The sequence below is a fragment of the Balaenoptera borealis genome, assembly GCF_965194805.1.
Source record: "Balaenoptera borealis genome assembly, chromosome: 19".
NCBI classification, from domain to species: Eukaryota; Metazoa; Chordata; class Mammalia; order Artiodactyla; family Balaenopteridae; genus Balaenoptera; species Balaenoptera borealis.
The window spans coordinates 64,343,819-64,369,944 of record NC_138878.1 but is presented as its reverse complement, the minus strand read 5'-3'; the positions used below and the strand labels follow the sequence as shown (position 1 = coordinate 64,369,944).

The window sequence follows — 26,126 nt, the reverse complement described above, 5'->3', positions numbered from 1 at the left end:
ATTTTGCAGTAGTTATAAATCCTTCCCTTCTTGTATAACGTTACGTTTAAGTATTCTTTTTTTTTGATTCTATTGTAAATTGAATTGCTTTGATTGTTCATTTTTTTTTTATTTTTTTTTTATTTTTAAACATCTTTATTGAAGTATAATTGCCTTACAATGGTGTGTTAGCTTCTGCTTTATGATTGTTCATTTTTAATGTTTAGAAACCCAGTTGGTTTTTGCATGTTGATGTTGTATCTAGTAATTTTTTTGAAATCTTTCATTATTTCTATAAGTTTTTTTTACTTATTAATGTTGCAGAATGCCTGTTGTGGGTATGTCATTTTGTAGAAGATATTTAGAAAAATGTTTTGTTTTCATAAAATCTGTTCTATTGAATTCTTTTTCTCTATGGTATATATGTTTTATAATTCTAAACAGCGACATATTATTAGATAAGCTTGTTTTGGATTTTTTAGCATTACAGTATATTGTGTGTTCGTTAACGTTTATTTATGTACACCAGGTATGCAGAATATATCTATAGTATAATGTATTTTTCTCAGTTAGAGACAGCAGTATGTTTACTGTTAATTGGTACGTGCTTTGGAGTCATGGTGGAAAAATTGCGTTCTTTTGAGAACTGACATCAGTTTTTCCTGTATGAGTGTTTTTGTCATAGAGGGTTTGCAAGTAGTCTCCTCTAAAATCAATTTGAATTATATTTTATAACTCTTTTTTTAGTAAACAATTCTCTTGCTTTAGTGTTTCTAATAATTTTAAGATCATAGTTGGGAAATTTCAAAATTTTTAAAAAATGAAAAAAAATTTAAAAAATGCATAGTTGGGAAGTTTTACAACTGTGTTTGGTATAAGTATTACTTTTGGTGTAATATCATATATTCAACATGAAACAGTTAATTTTGAATTTATCCCTATGGCTCTTTATGTCTTGTAGATATCTGTCCAATACATGTGGTCAAGCAATTACAACCCAAAGGGAACAGTGATCCAGGAGAAGTATTTCAAAGAGTGATCTTGGGAAGATCTAAAAGTCGTGAAATCAAACATTTTTACCTCACGGAAATCCAGGAAAATATGTATGACTTTGAGTGTCATTGGAGAGATGATGAAAGAAATTACAAAGGAATGCCTATAACCCATAATGGAAATCTCACTGATAGGATAGATCCACATGGTAGAAGGGATGCAGGAATCAAGCCCATTAGAAATAGGCTTGGATTAAACTTTCAGGGTCAACTGCAGGTATTTCAAACTGACAGGTTAATTTCTGAATGTAATGAAGTTGAGAGGTCCATCAACAATAGTTTCTCATTTTCACCACTTCAAAGAATTCCTCCTAGTGTCCAAACTAACATTTCTAATGTATATGGGAATGATTTTATGCATCCTTTAGTACTGACACAAGATCAGAAAACACACAGGGAAAGAGATTTTAAATGTACTGAGTGTGGGAAAACCTTTAGTCATGGCTCAATTGTCAGGAAGCATCAGATAATCTATTCAGAAGAGATATTACATAAATGTGATGTATGTGTCAAGGGCTTTAGTACAAATTCACACCTTGCAGTTCATGAGAGCATTCATACGGGAAAGAAATCTTACAAGTGTAGTGAGTGCGGCAAGGTCTTCAGTCAAAAAACAGCCCTTGCAAATCATCAGAGAATTCATACTGGGGAGAAACCTTTCAAATGTAACGAGTGTGGCAAAACCTTTAATCGCTACTCAAACCTCAGTAGGCATAAGATAATTCATACAGGAAAGAAATTATATAAATGTGATGTATGTGGCAGTGTCTTTAGTCGAAAATCAAACCTTGCAGATCATCGGAGAGTTCATACTGGAGAGAAACCTTACAGATGTAACGAGTGCGGCAAGCTGTTCAGTTACAGTTCACACCTCTCAACTCATCAGAGGATTCACACCGGAGAGAAACCTTACAAATGTAATGAGTGCGGCAAGGTCTTCAGTGAAAAGGCAACTCTTGCAAAGCATCAGAGAATTCATACTGGAGAGAAACCTTACACATGTAATGAGTGTAGAAAGGCCTTTAGTCAAAAAGCACATCTTCAACTTCATTGGAGAGTTCATACCGGAGAGAAACCTTTCAGATGTGATGAGTGTGGCAAGGTCTTCAGTCGAAATTCACACCTTACAAGTCATCAGAGAGTACATATCGTAGAGAGACCTTTCAAATGTTTTGAGTGTGGAAGAGCCTTTACTGAGGTCTCAACCCTCACTAAACATCAGAAAATCCATACCTGAGAGAAATTGTGTAAGTGTGATATATGTGGGAAGGTCTTTAAATCTCAAAGTAGAAAAGAAACTCTACAAATATCACGAGTGTGGCAAAGCTTTTATGTGTGTAAGCCTCAGGATCAGATAATTCATACTGGAGTGTTATATTACAAATGCAATGAGTGTCTCAAAGTGTTTAGTCAAAATGCTTACCTTATGATCCATGACAGAATTCATATTGGAAGGAACGGTGAGAAATGTAATGAGTGTGGTAAGTTCTTAAGTGTGCTTTCAGGCCTAACTTGCCATCAGCTGACGTATACTGGTGAGAGCCCTTAAAAATATAATGAAGGTTGTAATGCTTTTAGCAGCTGTTCACATCTTAGGCTTCCTGAGAATATTCATATTGGATAGAGCCCAGATACATGTATTTAATGTGGTCAGGCCGTTGATAATGCATTCTGGAAAGAATCCTCACCAGTGCCATGAATGTGAGAAATCTGTTCTCATGGCTCACATCACACCAATAATCAGGTAGTCTGCACTGGACAGAATGTTACAAATGTACTGAATTTTGCAAAGCTTTTAGGTTGTGCCTTAAACTCGGGGATCATCAAATACTTCATTCTTTAAAATGCAATGAATATGTCAAAATTTAATATATTGCTTACTCGTACTTAAATACCAGAATATTTATCTTGGAGAGAAACTGCACAAATGTAACGTGTGTGGCAAGGATTTTACCCAAACATCACAGTATGTTTTACCCAGCATACTGGAGCGATAACTCCCAAATGCAATGGGTGTGCAAAACCTTTACGTTGAGTTCAAGTATTAGGGAGCAGCAGAGAGTCCATATTGAAGAGAAGCCATGGAAATGTGAATCGAGGCTTTATCCAGGCCTCCCATGCACTGAACTTTAGAATACACATCTTTAAGAGAAACCACAGAAAGCAATATGCGTGCTAAGGCTTGTAACTGAAGAACAAAACTGTGGAACACAGGATTTATGTTGGAGAACAAGATTTCAAATGTTATGAATGTTGTAAATATGGATACATCCAGTAAGTTTGGTGTAATGAGAGAATTCATACAGGTTATAAAGTGTATACGTGGAAAACTCTTCATAAATCAGTGCATTCTCAGCGTTTAACAAAAAAACTCACGTTTGGGGGAATTCTTACAAATGTAATGAATTTGTTGAGTTTTTTCAGCAGTTTTTTCAACAGACCACACATCAGAGAATGCATACTTGGAATAAACAAGTCTTTAGTTGTCTGAGGTTAACCTGAGATATTATATACTGCAGAATCATTACAAGTCACAGTGTGTTAAAAGTTGATGTGTATGTGAGAGGGAGAAGGGCATGTGTTGAAATGGCCCATTGTCTTCAGTGTATAAATAGTCAGTTATTAGGGTTTTCGTGAAGAGGCTACATTCATATTTACGCCTTTCAACCTGAAGTTTGAAGTAACACGGAAGAAGAAATCTGAGTCCGTATCGGACCTGTTTTCTTTTACTTTAACCTTTGTATTCTGTTGCTTTCGTTAGAAGTGAATCAGTAAAGGGATGTTGCCTGTAAGCTTAAATTATACATCATGGGCCATCTCTGGGAACCCTGACTTCCTTGTAATGAGCATTAAAGTAAAATACATTTTTTAGCTCCCAGGAAACATCCTGACAAGGCCCTCCTGTGAATGCCTTCAGGAAGGAAGAAATTAACACAACCCCTCCGGAATGTCAACAAAAAACTCAATCAGTCAATCTAAGAAATGGAAAATTTTATTCAAGCCAAATTTGAGGATGATTACCTGGGAGGAGTGTCTGAGAAAGCTCAGAACTATTCTGCCCATTAGAAATCAAGGCACAGGGCTTCCCTGGTGGCGCAGGGGTTAAGAATCCACCTGCCAGTGCAGGGGACACGGGTTCAAGCCTTGGTCCGGGAAGATCCCACGTGCTGCGGAGCAGCTAAGCCCGTGCGCCACAACTACTGAGCCTGCGAGCCACAACTACTGAGCTCGTATGGTACAACTACTGAAGCCCGCGCACCGCAACAAGAGAAGCCACCGCAATGAGAAGCCCGCGCACCTCAACGGAGACCCAGTGCAGCCAAAAATAAATAAAAAATTAAAAAAAAGAAATCAAGGCACAGTTACATAAGTTTTCTAAGACAGAGAGCAGTACAACACATGACATATTGACAGTTTACATAATCCAGATCTAAGCGTCATCGCAGTGGGTTGTGTGACCCTTACAAGATCAAGAAGGAATGCTATCTTTTAAGTTTTCCTGTTGATGCTAGGAGAGTTGCTCTTTATGGTTGAGTATGTATTCTGCTGATGGGGGAGGTTTGCTTGATACATAATGCAAATACACAGTTCACAGTGGGAGGAGAGAGGAGGCCAAAGGGCCGAGAGGAATTAATGTTTAAATATTCCTGTCTTGCCATAATAGTTGAATTTTATTTCACAGGAGTCTGACCTGAACCAGGACTTTACTCCCTCCGCTTTTACTATAAAGAGCCTGATTTCTATCTCAGGACATGTGATTCTTTGCATTGCTAGTCCCCCATTTTCTCGGTCTGCTGGATTTCAGAATAACGTCACTATTCCTTGCCCGCAAAAGTAGTCTATTTTTTGGCCCGTTGTGCAGCGAGCCATAAGAGCTTGGCCTCGGTGACAAGATAATCTTATCTCTTCATTACAGGCCTTTGTTGATGGTCTCTGGGAAGAATCAGTAACATGAGGGGGCCAACTTCATTAGGTGTGGTTCATGCACATCCATGTTCCCTGGAAAAACAAGGACCCTGAATTATCAAATTCAGTACCATGTGGATTAGCAACAGGGAGAGGCAGAGAATAATGTAAAACTGTGACTTGACTCATCATGGTGATGTTCAGGGTGCCCTTCCATAGATAAGCCAGTGTGTGTTATAGTGCAGCATGCTCTACCAGCTGACCATGAACAAAGCAGGAAGGACATGCAGGGACTGGGCTTTTCGTGGGAGGAGAGTGACAGGTTATTAGGGACTGATTATGTGGTAGGAACAATGCACAAGAAGACTTAATCACTTTATCCATTGCACGAGCGTATGTGTTGTCTCCATCTCTGACCAAGGAAGAAGTTGTCTAATTTTTGGATATTGAAGACAGCAGTTATCTTCAGAGTGAAATTTAATCAGAAGCACCAGAAGTATATGTATGTTTATGATTCACGTTTTAGTTGCTGCCATTACATTTTGCTACCGTTTTATTGAGAATGTACCATAGGTCTCCTGTTTTAAGTAATAAAATTTAATCATCTTTTAAATCCTGGATGCATTATGTTCCTTTTACCAATACAGTTTTATCCCGCCTCAGTACTTTATAACAGAAGCTAGGAGTGCACCATTAGGTTCTCAGTGTTGAAAGAATCTATAACAATTTCTTCCCAATATGGGATCAAATAACATACAAGTTGGAGGTTATAAACTCATAAATTGTACTTGAGTTATTCTCTCCGCTCTGTTCCAGAATATTCAGCTGGCTGTAGTGCAAATAGCATAGCAGTGAATTTCATACTCTCTGACTTGCATTAATGTACAAAAATTGAATCAAATAAATTTAAAGATCTAATTGGCTTTATTGAATGATTCATGCATTGGTCAGCATCCCACCTAGTAAATAAAGAGGTGCTCCAAGGAGCTGTACAAAGTGGAAAAGCCCATGATGTTGAGCATCTTTTCATGTTCTTTTTGAATGTGTATTATAGGTATTTGGTTTGTGGTTACTATGAAGTTTTTATATGGATATGGGACTCTTTGCACTTCCTGGACTTGCGTGATTTCCACGCTCTGTCTTCCAGCTCACCGATCCATTCTTCTGCCTCATTTAGCCTATTACTGATTTCCTCTATTGTATTTTTCATTTCAGTATTTCTTCTATTCTGTTTGGGGGTTACTTATGTTTTCTACATCTTTGTTAAAAAACCTCATTTCTCACTCGGTGCATCCATTCTCCTCCCGAATTGTTTGATCATTTTCCCGATCATTACTCTGAGCTCTTCCTTGGGTAGATGGCGTATCTCCACGTCAGTTCTTCTGGGTTTTTGTCTTCTTTCTTTGTCTGAAACGTATTCCTCTGTTGCCTCATTTTGCCTAATTTGCTATTTGTATTTTTACATATGTGGTAGGTTTGTTATGTTTCTTGACCTTGGAGAAGTGGCCTTGGTAGAAGATGTCCTGTGCATCTCAGCAGTGTACTCCCCCTCATGTCAACCAAGGGCCAGAAGGCAGGTGGTCCCAGGGTAGTGTCCGGACTGTATCTGTGGACTGTGTCTGCAGGTTGTATGACTGTAGTTTTCTTGCTTCTGGTGTCTGTGCCCTGGTTGGTGAGGCAGGTCTAGAGGCTTCTGTCTGTCCACTGTTGGTTGGACCTGGATCTTGGCCCTTTGGTGGGCAGGTTTATGTCTAGGGGCATGTAGAGAGGTGGCTGCCTCAGGAAGCCTTTAGGCAGCCTGTCTGCTGATGGGTGGGGCTGTGTCAACTGAGATGATCGGTAGTTTTTGTTTTTTTGGTTCATTCTCTTTTTGTATTTTCCATTGGAAGATTTTTATATGTGGAATCATCCTTACATTTCAATAATATATTCCCTTTAGTCATGGTATGTAAACTTTTAATGTGATTTTGATTTTAGTTTACTATTTTTTTGTTTTTGTTTTTATTTTATTTTTAGCTGTGCAACGAGGAATGCGGTATCTTAGTTCCATGACCGGGGTGGAACCCGCGTCCCCTGCAGTGGAAGCGCAGGGCCCTACCCACTGGGTGGCCAGGGAATTCCCTGAGTTTACCATTGTTTTATTGATGATTTTTTGCGTCATTATTTGTTAGGGATTTTGCTGTGTGGTTTTCTTGTAGTGTCACCGCCTGATTTTGTATTAGAGTAATTCTGGACTCAGAGTTTGAAACTGTTCCCTTTTCTTCAATATATTGGGGAAGAGTTTAAGGAAGGGAGGTCTTAATTGTTTTTAAATGTTGGGTAGTGTTCTGCAGTGAAGCTCTCCGACTTCCCTTGGTTGTATGATTTTTGAATAGTGATTCAGTCTCCTTTACAATGTGTAGATTTGTTCGGATTTTAAATTTTTTCATGATTCTATCTTGGTAGATTTTGTTTCTCTAGGAATTTATTTTAGGTTAGCCAATATTTTTTTAAAATTATTTATTTTTGGCTGCATTGGGTCTTTGTTGCTGTGGGCAGGCTTTCTCTAGTTGCGGCGAGTGGGGACTCCTCTTCGTTTTGGTGTGCGGGCTTCTCACTGTGGTGGCTTCTCTTGTTGTGGAGCATGGGCTCTAGGTGCACAGGCTTCAGTAGTTGTGGCACACGGGCTCAGTAGTTGTGGCTCGTGGGCTCTAGAGCGCAGGCTCAGTAGTTGTGGCACACGGGCTTAGTTACTCCTTGGCATGTGGGATCTTCCGGGACCAGGATCAAGCCTGTGTCCCCTGCATTGGCAGGCGGATTCTTAACCACTGTGCCACCAGGGAAGTCCCTAGGTTAGCTAATATTTAGACATAGAATTGTCTAAGTATTTTCTTCTAAATTAAAAAAAAATTTTTTTTGTAGGGTCCGTTGTAATCTTTTATAATGTCCGCTCTTTCATTTCTGATTCGGTAATTTGAGTCTTCTCTCTTTTTTAAATCTAGATAAGGATTTGTCCATTTTGTTCTATTTTTCAAAGAACTGTTGTGTTGTCTTTTTCTGTAGTATTATTTTCTTTCATTTGTCTAATCCTTTTTCCTACCTTCTGCTAGCTTAGGCATATTTTGTTCTTCTAAGATCTTTTTACTTTGTTCTTTTTCAAAAAAAGGAATTTTTTATTCACAATGTAAATTCACAAGGGAATTCATCACAAGTGTGGAATAGGATAAGTATTTTAAAGAGCAGTGCAGTTCTCATCAACAGAAAAGAATTTTCCCCCCTATTTCGCTTTCTCTTTAGTTTGCACCCATAATTTCATATAGATAAAATAAACTTACTGTCATAATCGTTTCACAGTATATGTAAGTTCATTATGCTCTACACCTTAAACTTACAGAGTGATGTATGTCATTGTATAAAGAGTTGTTTATACAACTCATGTTACTCTGTAAATAGTTGGTTTTAAAAAGGCAAATAATTAAAACACGTTGGACAAAACAAAGAATAATGCAGTGTATAACAATTTAAAAATACGTATTGCTGTTTTTAAGGCAATGGTTAGTGACCTAAATGATCACATGCCTTAGTCCTCCAGGCTCAGACTCTAGGTCCTGTCCCTGAGTTTCTGAAACTGAGTAGTATGTTGAATTTGACCTTCTGCATTAATAGGAAATAGAAACGGAAAAGCTGTATTTATAGGGTGTCAGTAGGAAATAGATCATTCTACCCAGAGAGTTTTGTATTTGTAATACAGAGACTAGTCCCATTTCTTTTTTAAAAAATTTATTTATTTTGGGCTGTGTCGGGTCTTAGTTGCGGCATACGGGATCTTCGTTGCCACACACAGGCTTCTCTCTGGTTGTGGCCCGCGGGTTCCATGGCGGGTGGGTTCTGTAGTTTGTGGCTCTTGGGCTCTAGTTGAGCCGCGCCAGCTCAGTAGTTGTGGAGTGTGGGCTTAGTTGCCCCACAGGATGTGGGATCTTAGTTCCGTGACCAGGGACCGAACCTGGGTCCCCTGCATTGTAAGGCGGATTCTTTACCCCTGGACCACCAGGGAAGTCACCCCATTCTTATTTCTTAAAGTTACTTAAATTAATTCCCATTTAGGAAATGTTCCTGGATCCAACCAATGATCCATGTCAACCCTCCCTCTGCTCCAGGAGACTCAGGTTTCCAGACCACTGAATTGCTTCCGCCTCACTAGCAGGAAGTCAGAACAACCTGAGGGCAAAAATAGCTTTTTATTTAAACTCTTTTAGTCTTAAGAGGAAACATCTTGGCTTCGGACGTAATTGGCCCACACAGCCGTAACCTTTTACCTGCAAACTCTTGCAGACAGTAACTTAAACCGGCCAAGGTACTGGAAGCACCAACCCCTCTCTGCTCCCAGTTCCTCCCTCCGGCGCTCAGTGAGCACACCTGGGTGCTCTGTTCGCCCCGCCCCTCACCGGTAGGGCCCCGCCCAGGCCCCGCCCCGGAAGCCCCGCCTCCAACTCCGGAAGCCCCGCCTCCAACTCCAGAAGCCCATTCCTAAGGACCCGGAAGCGGAGAGCGCGGAGCCAAGGTCACGGAGCGGAGCGTAAGTGTCTTTTTTCTAGCCCAAGTCCGTACTGCGCGGTACCGCTCTACCCCGTCCTCGGGGTGTGGGAGTTTCTAGGGACTTTAAGTCCCAGCACCCGGCCCTCCGCCCCAGTAAATCCAGACGTCGCCCTTACGGGTCGGGTAATTTTTTCCCTGGGTTTGAAGTCTGGCTGAGGCTGGTCCCTGCCCTTGACTCTTCTGCCTCTGGTCCACGTAGACACCGCTTTTCGCAACATTGTCCTGCTTATAACGTGTTACTTTCCCGGCCTCCCTTGTGAACTCCTCTTCCCCGAGTTGTATTCGAGACCCGCAGCCTCGCCCCTTCGCCCCCTCGGCCCCTGGAGGGCAGCGCCGGCCGCCCCGCTCCCGGAGAGCCCGCGTCCTCTCCCCGGTCCTGGGGTTCTGGAGAGCCCGCCCCTCTTCGGAGACCCCCTCCCTCCCTCCCCGCCGCTCTGTCCTCGCGTCTCCTCAGGCGGGTCCTTCAGCTCCCCCGGCCTCCCCTTCGTAGTCAGCCCTTCCCCTCACCCCGCGTAGGGGGACGTGACCTGTGCCAGACGCGGGAACACCCAGTGTAGTTACTTCCCCAATGCCACCCCGTTAGAAAATATTCCCTTCTGGTAGGTGGGCATTTTATACGTGAGTGAATGGAATCAGGAAAAGCAGAGACAGAGAGGCTGAGATCGAAGTAGAAAAACTGAGGAGAAAAGAATGAGGGAGAACCAGTGGGAACATAGAGGGTGGCTGGAGGACGTGCAGAGAGATAGTAAAATGAAAGTGATTAAGTCTCGAAAGTAGCAGGTGAAGATAATGGAGAAAGAAATTAAGCCGGATCTGCAGAGATTGCAGGGCAACCTAAGGAAGGGGACCTGGATCAGCCTTAGAAGGGATAACAGTGGAGAGTCACTTCACACAGAGTACGGGGAGATGATAAAAGCGTTGGAACCTTGGCCTTCAGAGCATCACGGTGCTGGGAGAAAAACCGGACAAAGGGTGACAATAAGAGCAGAGGAAGAGAGAGAGCAGGAAGGAAGCACAGCCACTTGGGGCGCCCGAGAGTGGGGAGGAAGGGAGAGTAACAGAGACAGAAGGGGTGTAACTGGAGGCATGGTGTAACCGCAGCGATGGGGGAAGAAAGAAATACATAGAGATTTAGGACAGTCATACGGGTTGAGGAGAACGGGTTGCAGAGTGGGGCAGGCCAGGTGTGAGGGAGGAAATGGAGAGGAGGGCAGGAAAGGGAAAGTAGAGGAAAAGAAAAAGAGAAACAAAGGCAGAAATGAAATAGGGAGACAGAGAAACAGAATAAAATGGAAAACACCTAATAGTGCAGGTGGAGGGGGAAAGTGGATCCAGATGGGTGGTGAGTTGTTTGGATGTGGATAATTATGTTGTGATAAGATTGATTTGAGTCTTTAGGATCTAATGTATTTAACATTTGTTTAAATTATACAGGTGAGGATGAGAATGGCACAACTCCTGTCTATAAGGCCTGTGCATTTTGTAATTATTTGTATCAGAAGAAAACTTCCATTGGCAAACCCTGTTGAGCAGAGAGGCAGTGACTTGATTCACTAAGATGTGGGTCACCCCCTTCCCTTTTCCTGGTGTGGGGTAGAGCTCAGGGGAGAGAAGTGGGGCAAGAAAAGACTGACTCCGTCACTACATGGTGCCTTTTAAAGGAACATTGAAAGTGTGTTTTGGAATGGATTTACTTCTTTTCTTTTTTTTTAAACTTTTGGGTTTGTTTGTTTGTTTATTTATTTATTTATGGCTGTGTTGGGTCTTCGGTTCTGTGCGAGGGCTTTCTCTAGGTGTGGCAAGCGGGGGCCACTCTTCATCGCGGTGCGCGGGCCTCTCATTATCGCGGCTTCTCTTGTTGCGGAGCACAGGCTCCAGACGCGCAGGCTCAGTAGTTGTGGCTCACGGGCTTAGTTGCTCCGCGGCATGTGGGATCTTCCCAGACCAGGGCTCGACCCCGTGTCCCCTGCATTGGCAGGCAGATTCTCAACCACTGCGCCGCCAGGGAAGCCCACTTCTTTTCTTTTTGTTTCTTTACATTTAATTATTTTGTAGCTTGAAATAAATCTTAGTTCATTCAATTTCTTTGTTCCTCTGAATAATTTTTAACTTCTGAAAGAAGCTTTGCTGGCCTCCAATATTCTATACATGTCATTCATTGTGTCTTTAAGAAGGAGCTATGTAATTTCCGTATTTAGGGGATTTTCCTGTTTTCTTTACGCTTTCTGTTTGTAGTTTTATTTCATTGTGGTTAGAGAAGATACTTTTTTTTTTTTTTTTTTTTTGGTCTTGTCGGATCATAGTTCCCTGACCAGGGATCGAACCTGTGCCCTTGGCAGTGATCGTGTGGAGTCCTAACCACTGGACCTACCATCAGGGAATTACCATATCCTCAGTTTTGTTTTTTTCAAAACTTTGACACCAGTCTTTTAGATTAAAAACAATAAACAAATTATTGCTTTTTAAAATTTGTTTCAAATTTATCCCTGGCCTGAGTGACTTAGTGACTCTGAGTCCCCCCATTCCTGAGGGCTGAGATCTGGGCTGAAGCTGAGGGGGCTCTGCTCTGCATGGGGATGGATCAGGGCTGGTCTGTGACCTGAAGGGGATCGTCGGGTCCAGCTGAGGTGCCGCTGCTGCTGTGTACGTGAGGGCCTCACCAGAAGGGGAGAGTGACTTGTTTTTTTGTTTGTTTTATTTTTGTTTGGTTTTGGCCTTGCCACACGGTTTTCGGGATCTCAGTTCCGTGACCAGGGATTGAACCTGGGCCACAGCAGTGAGAGCCCAGAATCCTAACCACTAGGCCACCAGGGAAGTCCCAGGGAAGCGTGATCTGAAGGAAAGCATGGCAAACTTCACCTATTGGTCTCTGTGTGGGAGTTTACTGTCCTGAGCCCCTCCTGGGACAGTGGGCAGCAGGGGACTGTCTGTTCCACATGCTGAGGTCTTCCCTGTGTGTGTGGTGGTGACTCAGGAAGGGGGTGTGTTGATTCTAAGCATTAAACAGCATCTTTCCAACTTTCAAGATTGACTGCTAAAGAATCATGTTGCCTAAGGAGTATACCCGGAAGAGGAGGACAAGGAAAGAACTGGAGTTTGGAATGGCTCTTTCTCAGGTAAAGTCATATTCTCAGTTGATTATTTCATCTTATTTCTTGAAATGCCATTCTTTGGACTCACTAATCTTGTCTGACTCTGAAGTATCCTGCCTGACACCTGTACCGTCACAGTCACCCGGGTCCTTCCCTCAGGGCCTGTCATCTCCACTTAGATCCCATCTCCCCATGACCCAGTGACCTGGAACTTGTGAAGAGGCTCCACTGGGTGCAGTCCTGGGCAGGGCTTCACACCCTTGGATGGGTCAATGCTGTTGGGCACCAGGGACTGTAGAGGGGCCCCATCTAAATGCACTGTCCTCTCTCTTCAAAATAGAATGAAGAAGCTACACGTGGAAGGCAGGTATTAATATGCAGAAATGCCTGGTACGTTCTGCAAGAGACCAATAAGGAGAAATTTGTTCCGAGTTTTTATAATACATTCTCAGCCAAATGACTGTGTCACTGATTTCAACATCTTCATGATTGGGAATGGAATGGAAAGTTCAGAAATAGACATCAGTGATAAGAGGGTGTTTTATTCCATTATCCATTTTAAACTATGAAATCAACCTAAATTGTTGAGATTTGGAAGTCCTTGGAATCAGTTTCAATACCTCCATTCTTCAGTTTTTTGTCTTTTCACTGTGTTGGTTGCGTCCTTTGACACATAGAAGGTTTTACCTTTGATGTAGGTAAGGTTTCAGCTTCATTCTTTTGCAGGGAGGTATCCAGTTTCCCAGCAGCATTTGTTATTGAGACTGTCTTATTTTCATTTTGTAGTCTTAGCACCTTTATGGATACATTTTACATATATGCAAAGGATTATTTCTGAGCATTCTCTTGTGTTCATTTGGTTTATGTATCTGTGTTTATACCAATACCACACAATCTCGATTGCTTTGTGATATGTTTTGAAATCTAAAAAAGGGAGGTCTCCATCTTTCTTCTTATTCAAGAGACTTTTGGCTATTTGTGGTTTTTTGAAATTCTCTGTGACTTTTAGCATGATTTTTTCTGTTTCTTCAAAAATTGCCATGGGAATTTTGATAATCATTCCATTGAATCTGTAGCACACTTTGGGTAGCTGGGGTACTTTAAGAGTATTAAGTCTTATAGTCCATGAATATGGGATGACTTTCTATTTATTTGTATCTTTTAAAAGTCCTTTTAGCACTGTTAAGTAGTTTTCAGCATACACTTTTTTCACCTTCTTGGCGAATTTATTCCTAAATATTGATATTTCATTTGTTTTTAATGCTATAATAAATAAGATTGTTTTCTGATTTTCCTTTGATACTGTTCATTGTGTATAGAAACGCAACTGAAAGTTTTTGCATGTTGATTTTGTATCCTGCAATTTTTCAAAACATGTATTTTGATGTAGCAGTTTTCTTGTCCAAAGGTTATGGCTTCTTCATATCAAACTTGTCTAGGAAAGAAGATAATTTTACTTCTTTTTCAATTTGGATTACTTTGATTTCTTTTTCTTGTCTAATTGCTGTGGCTAGTGGTTTCAGTACTTTGTTGAAGAGTAGTGCAGAAAGTATGCATCCTTGCCTTCCTCCTGATCTCGGAGGAAAAGCTTTCAGTCTTTCATGTTTGAGTATGACTTTAGCTGTGCTCTTTTCATAAATGGTGTTTATTATGTTGAGATAATTACTGTTTCTAGTTTGTTGAGTGTTTGTCTCTCTCTCTCTTTTTTTTTTAATATTTACGTTTATTTATTTATTTGGCTGCACTGGGTCTTAGTGGTGGATCCCGATCTTCCATCTTCACTGTGGCATGGGGGATCTAGTTCCCTGACCAGGGATTGAACCCAGGCCCCCTGTATTGGGAGCGTGGAGTCGTAGCCACTGGACTTGGACCACCAGAGAAGTGTTTATATCTTGAAAGTTTGTTGTGTTTTGTCAAATGCTTTTTTCTGCAGTAATTGAGATGATCCTTTGTGACATTTTTTCCTTTATTTTGTTAATGTGGTGTACCACATAATTGATTTTTGTATGTTGAGTCCTCCTTACCCCTTACAGTGATATAAATAAAATGCGCTTGATTGTGATGTCAGATCTTTTTAATGTGGTGTTGAATTTGGTTTGCTGGTGTTTTGTTAAAGATTTTGTATCAATAGTCACCGGGGATATTGATTTCTAGTTTTCCTTTCTTCTGTTTTTGTCTGGGTTTGGTATCAGAATCATGCTGGCTCCATACATTGAGTTTGTGAGTGTTCCCTCTTCAACTCTAACATTTTTAGCAAGATTAGTGGTAATTCTTTTGTAAATGTTTGGTAGAACTGGGTCCTGGGTTTTTTTTGTTTGTTTGAAGTTTTTGATTACTGCTTGAATGTCTTTAGTTGTAATTGGGTTCAAATTTTTTTTATTTCTTAAAGATTAAGATTTAGTAGGTTATATGTTTCTAAGAATTTACCTGTATCTTCTCCATTCTATAATTTGTAGGCATTATTGTTCATAGTACTCTTTTATAATCCTTTAAAAAATTTCTTTGACATTATTTGCAATCTCTCCACTTTAGTATCTGTTTTCAGTTATTTGAATCTTTTTTCTTAGTCCAGCTAAGTGTTTTTCCATTGAATTTTTCGAAACGCCCACGCTACTTTGCTTTTATATTTTTCTGCTTTGTATTTTGTTTATCTCTGGTCTAATCTTTATGATTTACCTCTTTCCTTTTGCTAAATATGGGTTCAGTTTGGTTTTTTTCCCCTACTTCATAGAGGTATAAAAATAGATTTCTGGTTTGAGATCTTTTCTTTTTCTTATTTTAAGCATTTAGACTTCCTTTTTAGTACTGCCTTCATTGTGTGTTAAAAATTTTGGTATGTTGTGTTTTCATTTTCAGCCCAATATTTAAAAGTTCCCTTGTGATTTGTTCTTTGACCCATTGGTGCTTTAAGAATGAGTTGTTTAGGGAATTCCCTGGCAATGCAGTGGTTAGTGCTCCACACTTTCACTGCTGAGGGCCTGGGTTTGATCCCTGGTTGGGGAACTAAGATCTCACAAGTGGCGTGGTGTAGCCAAAAAGGAAAGAATGAATGAATGAATGAATGAATAAAATATTTCAACTTAAAAAAAGAATGAGTTGTTTAATTTCCAAAATTTGGGGAATTTTCTTTTTTCCTCTGCTGTTTATTTTTAGTTTTAATTTATTATGATAGAGAACATACTTTTTATGATCTCAATCTCTTAACATTATTAAGATTTGCTTTTTGGCCTAACACATGGTCTGTCATGGAGAATGTTCCATGTGTGCTTGAGAAGCATGTTTCTGCTGCTCTTGTTGGCTGGAGTGATCTGTACATGTCTGTTATGTCTACTTGGTCTACAGTGTTGTTCAAGTCCTCTGTTGCCTTGTTGATATTCTCTTTGGTTCCATCCATAAGTAAACATGAGCCATTGAAGTCTCATACTATTCTTGTGCTGTTTCTCTCTTCATTTTGTTAATGTTTGCTTCCGTTTTCTTGGACATCTAATGTTATATTCGTATATTGTTTTTGTTTTATCTTTTTGATAAATTGACCGTTTTATCATTATATAATGTTTTTTGTCTTTTTATTTTTTCTGGTATTATGGAGTCACCCCTGCTCTCTTTAGGATGGAATATCTTTTCCATCCTTTCACTTTTCACTTTTCCGTGTCTTTAGATGTGTGAATGTTCACAGTTTTAACTCTCTGATATGCTCTCTCTGTGGCTCTCGCTCTCTGTTTTCCTCCTGTTACTTCCTGTAGTGGTCCCTGCTCAGGAAACCTGTACAGTGGTGAAAGGCAGGAACCCTGGCAGCCCCCTTCACTGCACTGTAACTTCAGAGGGAATGCATCAAGTATTTCCTTTTCGTCATGACGTTTGTTTGAAATGTGTTTTTTAATAATAATTTTTTTCCACATTCTTTTTTTCATGATTTTTAATTCTCCAAGAAGTTTATAACTTCACTGTTGTGATAAACTTTTTCTTAATCTGTGAAAATAATGTAGAATACTACTATTCTAATTTTGAATCGATTTTTTAAAAATTAATTAATTAATTTATGGCTGTGTTGGGTCTTTGTTGCTGCGTGTGGGCTTTCTCTAGTTACGGCCAGCAGGGGCTACTCTTCGTTGTGGTGCACTGGCTTCTCATTGCAGTGGCTTCTCTTGTTGCAGAGCACGGGCTCTAGGTGCGTGGGCTTCAGTAGTTGTGGCATGCGGGCTCAGTAGCTGTGGCTCACGGGCTCTAGAGCGCAGGCTCAATAGTTGCGGCTTATGGGCTTAGTTCCTTTGCGGCATGTGGGATCTTCCCGGACCAGGGCTCGAACCTGTGTCCCCTCTGTTGGCAGGCTCTCAACCATTGCACCACCAGGGAAGTCCCGAATCAATGTTTTATTATTAGAAAAAAGAAGGAAACTCTTGGCCTGTTGTTAATGCCCAAGTATGTAAATTTTAATGGCTGGAGTTGTATTTATATTTTTGAATATAGTTATTTTATTGAGATTGGAGTTAAAGTATTGGGTTTTTTTTCATGATCATACCATTTTTCTTTTAGTAGCCTATTACGGAATCATGTTGACAAACTAAATTCAGTACAGTTGATACATTCTCATTGTCTGAAAGATGCTGAAATACCCATGAATAAAAGGGTGATTAAAAAATTGAAAATATGTCAGGAAACAACTACCATTTCAGTAATTTAGTGTGGACATGTGTGTGCATAATTTCATCGATGTGCACGGCATCCCTGGTTTAGATAAACAACATGATTTTAAAACTATGTATTACATCTTTTGTAGTCAAAATTATATCTTCAGTATATTCAGTGGCCTTGAATTTTTTCTATGCTATCATGTTAATGGTTTAAATTGTAGTAAGATTACTAAAAATTTTAATATATGTGTGTGTGTGTGCCCACATTTATAATGGCCTTTCATGCTTTTCTGCGTTCACCTTGGACTTTTCTCAAGTTTTCTCAGGTATCCCTCTGTCAATGTCCTTTTAATGCTCTCTGTTACTTATCTGTTTGATTTTTAAGTTTCAGTTTCAGAGCCCAACCCTCTGAGTTTAGGTGCTTGCTGTGTCATTTGTTAACTTCTTGACCTGAGTCAAGTTTCTCAGAGGGTCTCTGACACAGTTTTTTCTTCTGTAAGATGGGAACAGATCTTTCTCTAATGAGCTATTACGTTGATGATATGTTCATACCCATAAAGCACTTTATAGAGTAATGTTTAGATTAATATACAGTAATTTAGAGCAATAAGAAGTATTCCAGGGACTTTCCTGGTGGTCCAGTGCTTAAGAATCCGCCTTCCAATGCAAGGGATGCGGGTTCGATCCCAGGTTGGGGAACTAAGATCCCCCATGCCGCAAGACAGCTGAGCCCCTGCGCCACAACTAGAGAGAATCCCGTGCGCTGCCACGAAGAGCCCACGCACCGCAACGAAAGATCCCGCGTGCCACAACAGAGATCCCACTTGCCGCAACTAAGACCCGACGCAGGCAAATAAATAAAATAAATTAATTAAAAAAGAAAAGAAGTATTCCCAAACTTTTAATCATTGTTGTTGTCATCATCATAATTGAAGATTTTGACTTTTCTCTAGAGCCACTGTGGACTTTGTCTCTCTCAAGACGCCACTCAGACTGCAACTCATCAAGATATTGACTTTCAGTTACTGTGTAGAACATAATATCAAACGCGTCTGGATAGACAACCCATTGTTGAGTTTTATTTATAAGTGTTTCATGGATTTTCCACAAAGATGAAAAACCCTTAGTAATTGGAAGATATCATAATCTCTTATGAAAAAGCATACAAAGTTAAAATTAGAGACACATAATGTCTCCCAATACTTCTACATGGACCTGGTAGCACATATACTTCAACCAAGTCAGTCCTTACCCCTTACTCCTCTTTTCCTTTTGTATGAAGATATGAACTCTCCTCATGGCCCCTTGGTGAAAATATATTTTCATTTCAGGAACGGTTGACTTTTGAGGATGTGGCCATCACATTCTCTCAGGAGGAGTGGGAATGCTTGGACCCTGCTCAGAGGGCCTTGTACAGGGACGTGATGGTGGAGACCTACAGGAACCTGCTCTCCCTGGGTGAGGATAACTTCCCTCCACAGCTGGGATTTGCCTTTGCATCTTCCCCTCTGTGCCTCTTGGGAGGCCCTGTTTCCTTTTATCTGAATAGCCTGTGGATTCAGACATGAAATGCCATCATGCGTTTAAACTGACCCTTTCTTTGGATGATCTGTCCATTTCATGTTACATCAGGAGTTGTTCCAGAGCTTAATTATGTATAAAGCTCAATGGCAAACTTTAAACAAATACCCAATTTCCCATTTTCTACCTTTTGGCTTTTGACTTAGTGTTTCTAGGAAGAGAGCTCAATATCTGCATATTATATACTGTTCCCGATGCATTGAGAAGGAGGCAGTGGATGAATTCGTGTAATATTTTTCCTGACCCACCTGTAATGTCCTCACTCCTTAGTTGAAGAAAGAGCTGTGATTTTCGGAAAACCGTAGCACTTTACATTTTTTGTTCCGAATCAGGAATTTCTGTTTTTGATCTGAATATTATCTCCCTTTTGGAGCAAGAGAAAGAGCCCTGGATTGTGGTGAGTGATGTGAAAATACCCAAAATCCAAATGGGTGGGAATGTGTGAAAAGTGTGAACGCAGATGGGATCTCATAAGGGCAGAGAGGAAGCCACAACATTAATAGTGTTTGGGAAACTTTTCTCACGGTGGAGAGTTTTTTTTCGGAATACAGAAGTTCATTTATTGAAAAAGTCTCAGAGGATATTTTTCATCTCCTGGAGTTATCACCCTGTCCTTCATCCTGTAAAATGTTTTCTTTTACCCTGCAGTGGTGCTGCAGCTCCTACAGAGACAAAGGCAAGGTCTTTATCCTGATCCACAACACTCATCATCAGGCTTTTGTGGACTGGTTTTTGCTTGACTTTGAGGAGGATGATGAGGGCTGTTTGATCGGGGTCTCTTGCCCCTTCATGTCTCCTTCTGGTCTTGATTCCCCTGGATGCTCAGTTCTTAGTCCACATAGATCAGAGCTGATGCCTCTGGAGTCCCACCCCTGAGCCCATCCTGGTTTGATCAGAGTTTCTGTACTTGGAAGAAGTAATCAGAAGATGTGGAAAAACTGGCTGCTCTGTATTCCACGTGGCCCCTCAGCACCTGCCCTAGCTGTCTCAGGTCCTCTCTGCTGGTTTAGATCCCTCAGCCGTTTCTTCTGTTCAGGGGTGTGTGGAACAGCTAGGTGGATTGGATCTTTTGTGCTTGTACTTAGGAAAACTGTAAGGACAGTAGATGCAGAGATCCTCTTTTTGATCCTAAATGCTACAAGGAGACCAGTGGTGAATCTGTCAGGCTCTTAGCTTGGCATCTGTGGGTTGAGCACATGGTCCCATCTCAAGATCTTTTAGTGTCTGACCCACACATGTTGCAGTTTTTTTGCTCCTGTAATGCTCTCCTTAGTCTTGGAATGTTGACTCTTCCTGATTTTACATTCTGCTTAGTTTGTATGATTTTATCTCTTAAATTCCTTTGCAGTATAGTCCTAAGGTCTGAAATTTTATCCGGTTTCTTTGCTCTGATAATGTACCCATGTGTTATAGGGAACTTGTGGTGGATTCTCTATGGAGTGTGTTTACTGGTTACCAGAAAATATTTAATGGAGACACTTTCCCTCATATGTTGTAATATTTTCCTCCTCCGTTCATAGTCACCACTTGAAGCTACTCATTGGAGTGGTCAGCACGTTTTGGGACACGAGGTAGAAAGTATCACGAGAGCCTGTCTGATAAGTCTTTCCAGGTTTTTTTCTGGCTTTGGGGACTGTCACAAAAGCCTGTCTCAAGGGCACTATGACAATGTTGTTCACATATACCAGCGATCATACATTTTAGTCTCTGTAAATGGTGTAGAAATTTATCCCAGGATGTTAAATATGAACTAATCTGTTGTTGATGCCACATTTTTCATTGCCTGTGTGCCATTGTTCATTTACCTCAGCAGCTAATTTTGAAGAATCTTAATGAGGGAGCTTATGAAGTGGAATGATACCTTCAGTGATGAAGCACCATTTGTTTTCTTTAAGACAGTGGTACTTTCATTTTGTATATTCATATGCATTATACATGATTCTTATTTCTATTTATTATCAAGTTCATATATTTTGTGTTAATCTTCGTGTTTTTGTTTTTATGTTTGCAATGTGTGGGTTGGTTGATTGGGGAAGGCCCCCTCCCACCATGGTAGAATTGACCAGTCCCTTTTAGAGTTCTTTATGTATTCTAGATGTTAATCTGTTATCAAATATATAATTTGCAAATATTTTCTCTTATACCATAGTCTTTTCACTTAGAGCATGCTTTAATTCACAGTATTTTATAATTTGGATATAGTCCAATTTATCTGTTTTTCTTTCGTGGCCTGTGTTTTTTGGTGTTATCTGATAAGTCCTTGGTGAATCCAATGTCAAGAAACATTCCTTGTATGATTACTTCTAGTAGTTTCATACACTTGAGAGTTAGGTTTAGCTTTTTGAACCATCTTGAGTTAATTTTTTTCTGTCGTGTAAGATAGTGGTGCAACTAAATACTTTTGTTAGTGGGTTTCCAGTTTTCTCAACACCTTTTGTTCAGTAGACTGCCCTTCTCCCACTGAATGGTCCTGACACCCTGTGGAACATCAGTTTAGCATATACACAAGTTTTTTTTTCTGATGTCTCTGTTCTGTTTCAAGGATCCCTCTATCTATCTTGATGCCAGTACCACATTGTTTTGGTAAGTTTAGCTTTGGAAGAAGTTTTGAAGTAAGTGTGAGACCTTCAATTTTGTTTTTTTTCAAGCTTATTTTTGTTATTCAGGGTCTCTGGAGATTCCATATGAATCATCGGATGGATTTTTCTGTTTCTTTGGGAAAAAGCTATTGGGATTTCACTAGGGGATAATTTGATGTGTTGACCAGTTTGTGTAGTATTGACATCTGGACAGTATTGACTTCAGTCTATGGACTTGAGATACCTTTGCATTTATTTGTGTCTTTTATAAGCTTTTGCAGCGGTCTTTTTTTTTTTTTTTAATATTTATTTAATTATTCGGCTGCGCCAGGTCTTAGTTGCACCACTAGGGATCTTTAGTTGCAGCATGCAGGATCTTTTAGTTGCAGGAATCTTTAGCTGCGGCATATGAACTCTTAGTTGCGGCATGTGGGGTCTAGTTCCCTGACTAGAGATGAACCCCGGGCCCCCTGCATTGGAAGCGCAGCTCCTTAGCCACTGGACCACCAGGGAAGTCCTTCAGCAGTCTTTTTAATTGGCAGTGTACAAATCTTTCCTGTCATGTATAACATTATGTCTAAGTATTTTATTTTATTATTTGATGTTATTGTAAATGGCATTGTTTTCTCAATTTCTGTTTTGATTGTACATTTTTAAGGTTTAGAAACCGAATTGATTTTTGCATGTTGACTTGGTGTCTTGTAAGTTTATTGCAGTCTTTCATTATTTCTAGCAGTTTTTTTTTTTTTTTACAGAATCTTCAGGGTTTTCTACATGTTATATAATGTCAGAGATAATTTTGCTTCCTTTCGCTATTGGGATCCCTATTATCTCTTTTTTCTGCGTCTGTGTTCTTTCTAGGACTTCGGGTATTATGTTTTTAGAAATACTGAGAGCAGGTATCCTCGTCTTGTTCCGGATCTTAGAGGAAAAGCTTTCATTCTTTCACCATTAAGTATGATGAGAGCTCTGAGGAGCTACTCCATTGAAGCATGGCTTTCATCATAGTCCTCTACCTTTTCTGAACAGAGAACATATTCAAACATAATGAGGTTGAACCCAAGTTTGTGTGCTCAGTGAGGTCAAACAAACTGAAACGTTGGAGTTTGGAGCAGAGAAAGGTTTATTAATCAAAGAGGCGCCAGCCCGGAAGATGGTAGACCTAAGCTTGCCTCAAATGCATCTTGCGGGTTGGCCAGGGTGTAAGATTTTTGGAGAGAAAAGGAGAGAGGGGAGGGGAGTGTCTGTGATCCCAGCTTCCCTGTAAGATCTCAGCTGCAGACTTTGGGCACCATGTTGTGCCATCTTCCTGATTATTCTGTAGGTTCCTGCAAAGCAAACTCCTAATCACAGTCTTCTGATCCCTTAACTTCCTTCTGGGAGAAAGCAAAAGCAATAGTTGTGACATTTTATTATTTACTTGGAACTGATGTGATGGCTTAAGAATTTTACTTCTCACTTGGCCCTCTGACTGTCATCAATTTTTTCAGTCCTCTTGGGGCAGCTGGTTGAAGCCACAGTTTGGGCTCATAGATCAAGGTATCAGTTTAAGTTACCAGTCATGGGAAAGATTATGTTGGGCTTGCTTTTCCTTTCTTTCTGCATTCCCTCCTTCCCCTAATGAGTATCTGCTTGAATCTGCTCTTTGGAACTCAGGGAAGATCCAGGAGACCAAAGCCTTTTTCTACCAAGAGGAATCACGGCACTTGGAAAGGCCTTTGTATCTAGGAGGGCCCTGCTGGGTCCTGTTTGTTTCAATCCCCCGTTTTCTTTGATACTGCTCAGTCTTGAGGGGAACAGGTGTGGGAAGACAAGAAATGGAATAAAATTTTGGATAGAGAGGTTAATCAAACTCAGCAGGGGAACACAGATTTAGGGAGACTCACTTTTACAATCATGGCCTCCTACTCTACTGGACTGTTTATTTAGTTTCTTTGTATCTGCACATGTGTGTACAGAAGAAACTCATTCTTCTCCTTTAGATGGCCTTTTCCTGTTTTTTTTTCTTCTGATTTTTGCTAAGAACATTCTTGTGCAATCTCCTGGAATATCATGTGTCGACATGGTAAAAGGGATGTCGGAATCAAACCGATTGGAAATAGGCTTGGATTAAATGTTCAAGAGAAACTGCAGATATTTAAAACTGATGGGATATTTTATGAATGTAATGAAGTTGAGAGATCTAGCAACAGTAGTTCCTCATTTTCACCATCTTTCAATACAGACACAAGATCAGAAAGCACTCAGGGAAAGACCTCACAAATGTAATGAGTGTGGCAAAACCTTTCTTCAGGGATCACACCTCATTAGACATCAGATCATCCACACAAGAGAGAAATTACATAAATGTGAGGTATGTGGCAGAGTCTTTAGTCATAATGCAAAGCTTGCAACCCATCAGAGAATTTCATACTGTGGAGCAGCCTTACAAATGTAATGAGTGTGACTAAACCTTTCTTCAGGGATCTCACCTCATTAGACATCAGATCATCCACACAAGAGAGAAATTACATAAATGTGAGGTATGTGGCAGAGTCTTTAGTCATAATTCAAAGTTCACAACCCATCAGAGAATTCATACTGTGGAGCAGCCTTACAAATGTAATGAGTGTGGCAAAACTTTAATAGCTCATACCTCAGGAGACATCAGAACATTCATACAGGAAAAAGTGTATATAAATGTGATGTATGTGGCAAACTCTTTAGCCAAAACTCACACCTTGCTGCTCATCGGAGGGTTCATACTGGAGAGAAACCGTATCAGTGTAATGACTGTGGCAAGGTTTTTAGTCAGTATGGAACCCTTGAAAGTCTTCAGAGAGTTCATACTGGAGAGAAACCTTACGAATGTAATGAATGTGGTAAGGCCTTTAGTCAAAAACCATATCTTCAAGTTCATTAGCGAATACATACTGGAGAGAAACCTTTCAAATGTAATGAGTGTGGCAAGTTCTTCAGTCTAAAATCACACCTTACAAGTCATCAAAATTCACATCTTACAGGTCATCAGAGAGTACATAACGTAGAGAAAGCTTTCAGATGCAATGAGTGTGGCAAGGCCTTTAGTGTAAAGGGAACACTTTTAAGTTATCAGAGAATTCATAGTGGAGAAAAACCTTACAAATGTAATGAATGTGGTAAGGCCTTTCGACAAAAGTCACATCTTCGAATTCATTGGAGAATTCATACTAGAGAGAAACCTTTCAAATGTAATGAATGTGGCAAGTTCTTTAGTCGAAATTCATATAAGTCATCAGGGAGTACATATTGTAGAGAAAGCTTTCAAATGTAATGAGTGTGGCAAGGCCTTTAGTGTAAAGGGAGCCCTTTTAAGGCGTGAGAGAGTTCATACTGGAGAGAAACCTTACAGATGTGATGAGTGTGGAAAGGCCTTTTGTCGAAAATCACATCTTTGACTTCATTGGAGAATACATACTGGAGAGAAACCTTTCAAATGTAATGAGCGTGGCAAGCTTTTCAGTAGAAATTCACACCTTACAAGTCATCAAAATACACACCTTAGAATTCATCAGACAGTACATATTGTAGTGAAACCTTTCAAATGTAATGAATGTGGCAAGGCCTTTTGTCAAAAATCACACCTTCGAGCTCATTGGAGAATTCATACTGGAGAGAAACCATACAAATGTAATGAATGTGACAAGGTGTTTAGTCGGAAATCAAACCTTGCAGTTCATAAGAGAATTCATACTGGAGAGAAACCTTTCAAATGTAATGAGTGTGGCAAGGCCTTCAGTGTAAAGGGAAACCTTTTAAGTCATCAGAGAGTTCATACTGAAGAGGAACCTTACAAATGTAATGAATGAGGCAAGGCCTTTAGTCGAAAATCACATCTTTGAGTTCATTGCAGAATACATACTGGAGAGAAACCACACAAAGCAATATGGTTTGCTAAGTCTCATTTTTGAAGATCAAAAATGTAGAACAATGAGAATTTATGTTGAAGAGCGAACTTTCAAATGTAATGGATGTTGTAAATTTTTACATCAAGTATGCACACCTTTGGTGTTGAGAACATTCATACAGGTCAAAATGTATACACATGGAAGCTCTTTGAAATAGTGTGTCTGTATGGTTCACCCAAGAACACATATTTGGGAGAATTCTTAAAAATGTAAGGCAGGTTTTCCCTGGTGGCTCAGTGGTTAAGAGTCTGCCTGCCAATGCAGGGGACACGGGTTCGAGCCCTGGTCTGGGAAGATCCCACATGCCGCGGAGCGGCTGGGCCCGTGAGCCACAATTACCGAGCCTGCGTGCCTGGAGCCTGTGCTCTGCAACAAGAGAGGCCGCGATAGTGAGAGGCCCGCGCACCGCGATGAAGAGTGGCCCCCACTTGCCACAACTGGAGAAAGCCCTCGCACAGAAACGAAGACCCAACACAGCCAAAAATAAATAAATAAATTAATTAATTTAAAAAATAAAAAAATAAAAAATAAAAGGGAGGCCTTGTAAAAAAAAAAAATATATAAGGCATCTGGTGAATATTTTGAGCAATTCTTACAACAGATCATACACTAGAGAATGCATAATAGGAATAAATCTTTACCGCTTTGAGATATTACATACAGCAGAACCATGACAAGTCACCAGCTGTTAAAACTTATGACATGATGTGTATATTTGAGGAAGAAGGACATGTATGGAAATGGCCCATTGTCTTCAGTGTGTAAAATATTCAATTTGATTTTTCTTGAAAAGCATACATTACTA

The 26,126-nt window shown here is 40.2% G+C and overlaps 3 protein-coding genes, 1 long non-coding RNA gene and 1 pseudogene across 13 annotated transcripts in view; 2 read left to right on the top strand and 3 right to left on the bottom strand.

Annotated features, from left to right (window-relative positions):
* The window catches only part of LOC309616854 (uncharacterized protein), a 90,773-nt gene extending 85,223 nt beyond the window's left edge, over nt 1–5,550 (top strand). The window contains exon 3 of the mRNA XM_082368104.1: nt 941–5,550. Within this exon, the coding sequence (XP_082224230.1) occupies nt 941–2,268 (1,328 nt within the window). The 3' untranslated portion in view covers nt 2,269–5,550. The remainder of the gene's footprint in view (nt 1–940) is intronic.
* The window catches only part of LOC309616863 (uncharacterized protein), a 131,222-nt gene that overhangs the window by 14,166 nt on the left and 90,930 nt on the right, over nt 1–26,126 (top strand). The window contains exons 1-3 of one of the 9 annotated variants that reach the window (XM_082368140.1): nt 9,436–9,492; nt 10,947–11,072; nt 12,539–12,628. Coding sequence is in view for 3 of the 9 variants with exons in the window: in XM_082368139.1 (XP_082224265.1) it covers nt 18,567–18,693 (127 nt within the window). In the remaining 6 variants the exon portion in view is untranslated. Of the gene's footprint in view, nt 1–9,435; nt 9,493–9,648; nt 11,073–12,538; nt 12,629–18,566; nt 18,694–26,126 lie in introns of those variants that run through there. The other 8 variants (XM_082368138.1, XM_082368147.1, XM_082368145.1 and 5 more) reach the window with 8 other exon arrangements.
* The window catches only part of LOC309616851 (zinc finger protein 836-like), a gene marked incomplete at its 3' end in the record, with an annotated part of 476,825 nt that overhangs the window by 370,299 nt on the left and 80,400 nt on the right, over nt 1–26,126 (bottom strand). The window lies entirely within an intron of this gene.
* The window catches only part of LOC309616970, a 188,410-nt gene that overhangs the window by 98,509 nt on the left and 63,775 nt on the right, over nt 1–26,126 (bottom strand). The gene's annotated exons all lie outside the window — the stretch shown is intronic.
* Nucleotides 1–26,126, bottom strand: part of LOC309616886 (CDKN2A-interacting protein pseudogene) — a 79,103-nt pseudogene that overhangs the window by 11,595 nt on the left and 41,382 nt on the right. The gene's annotated exons all lie outside the window — the stretch shown is intronic.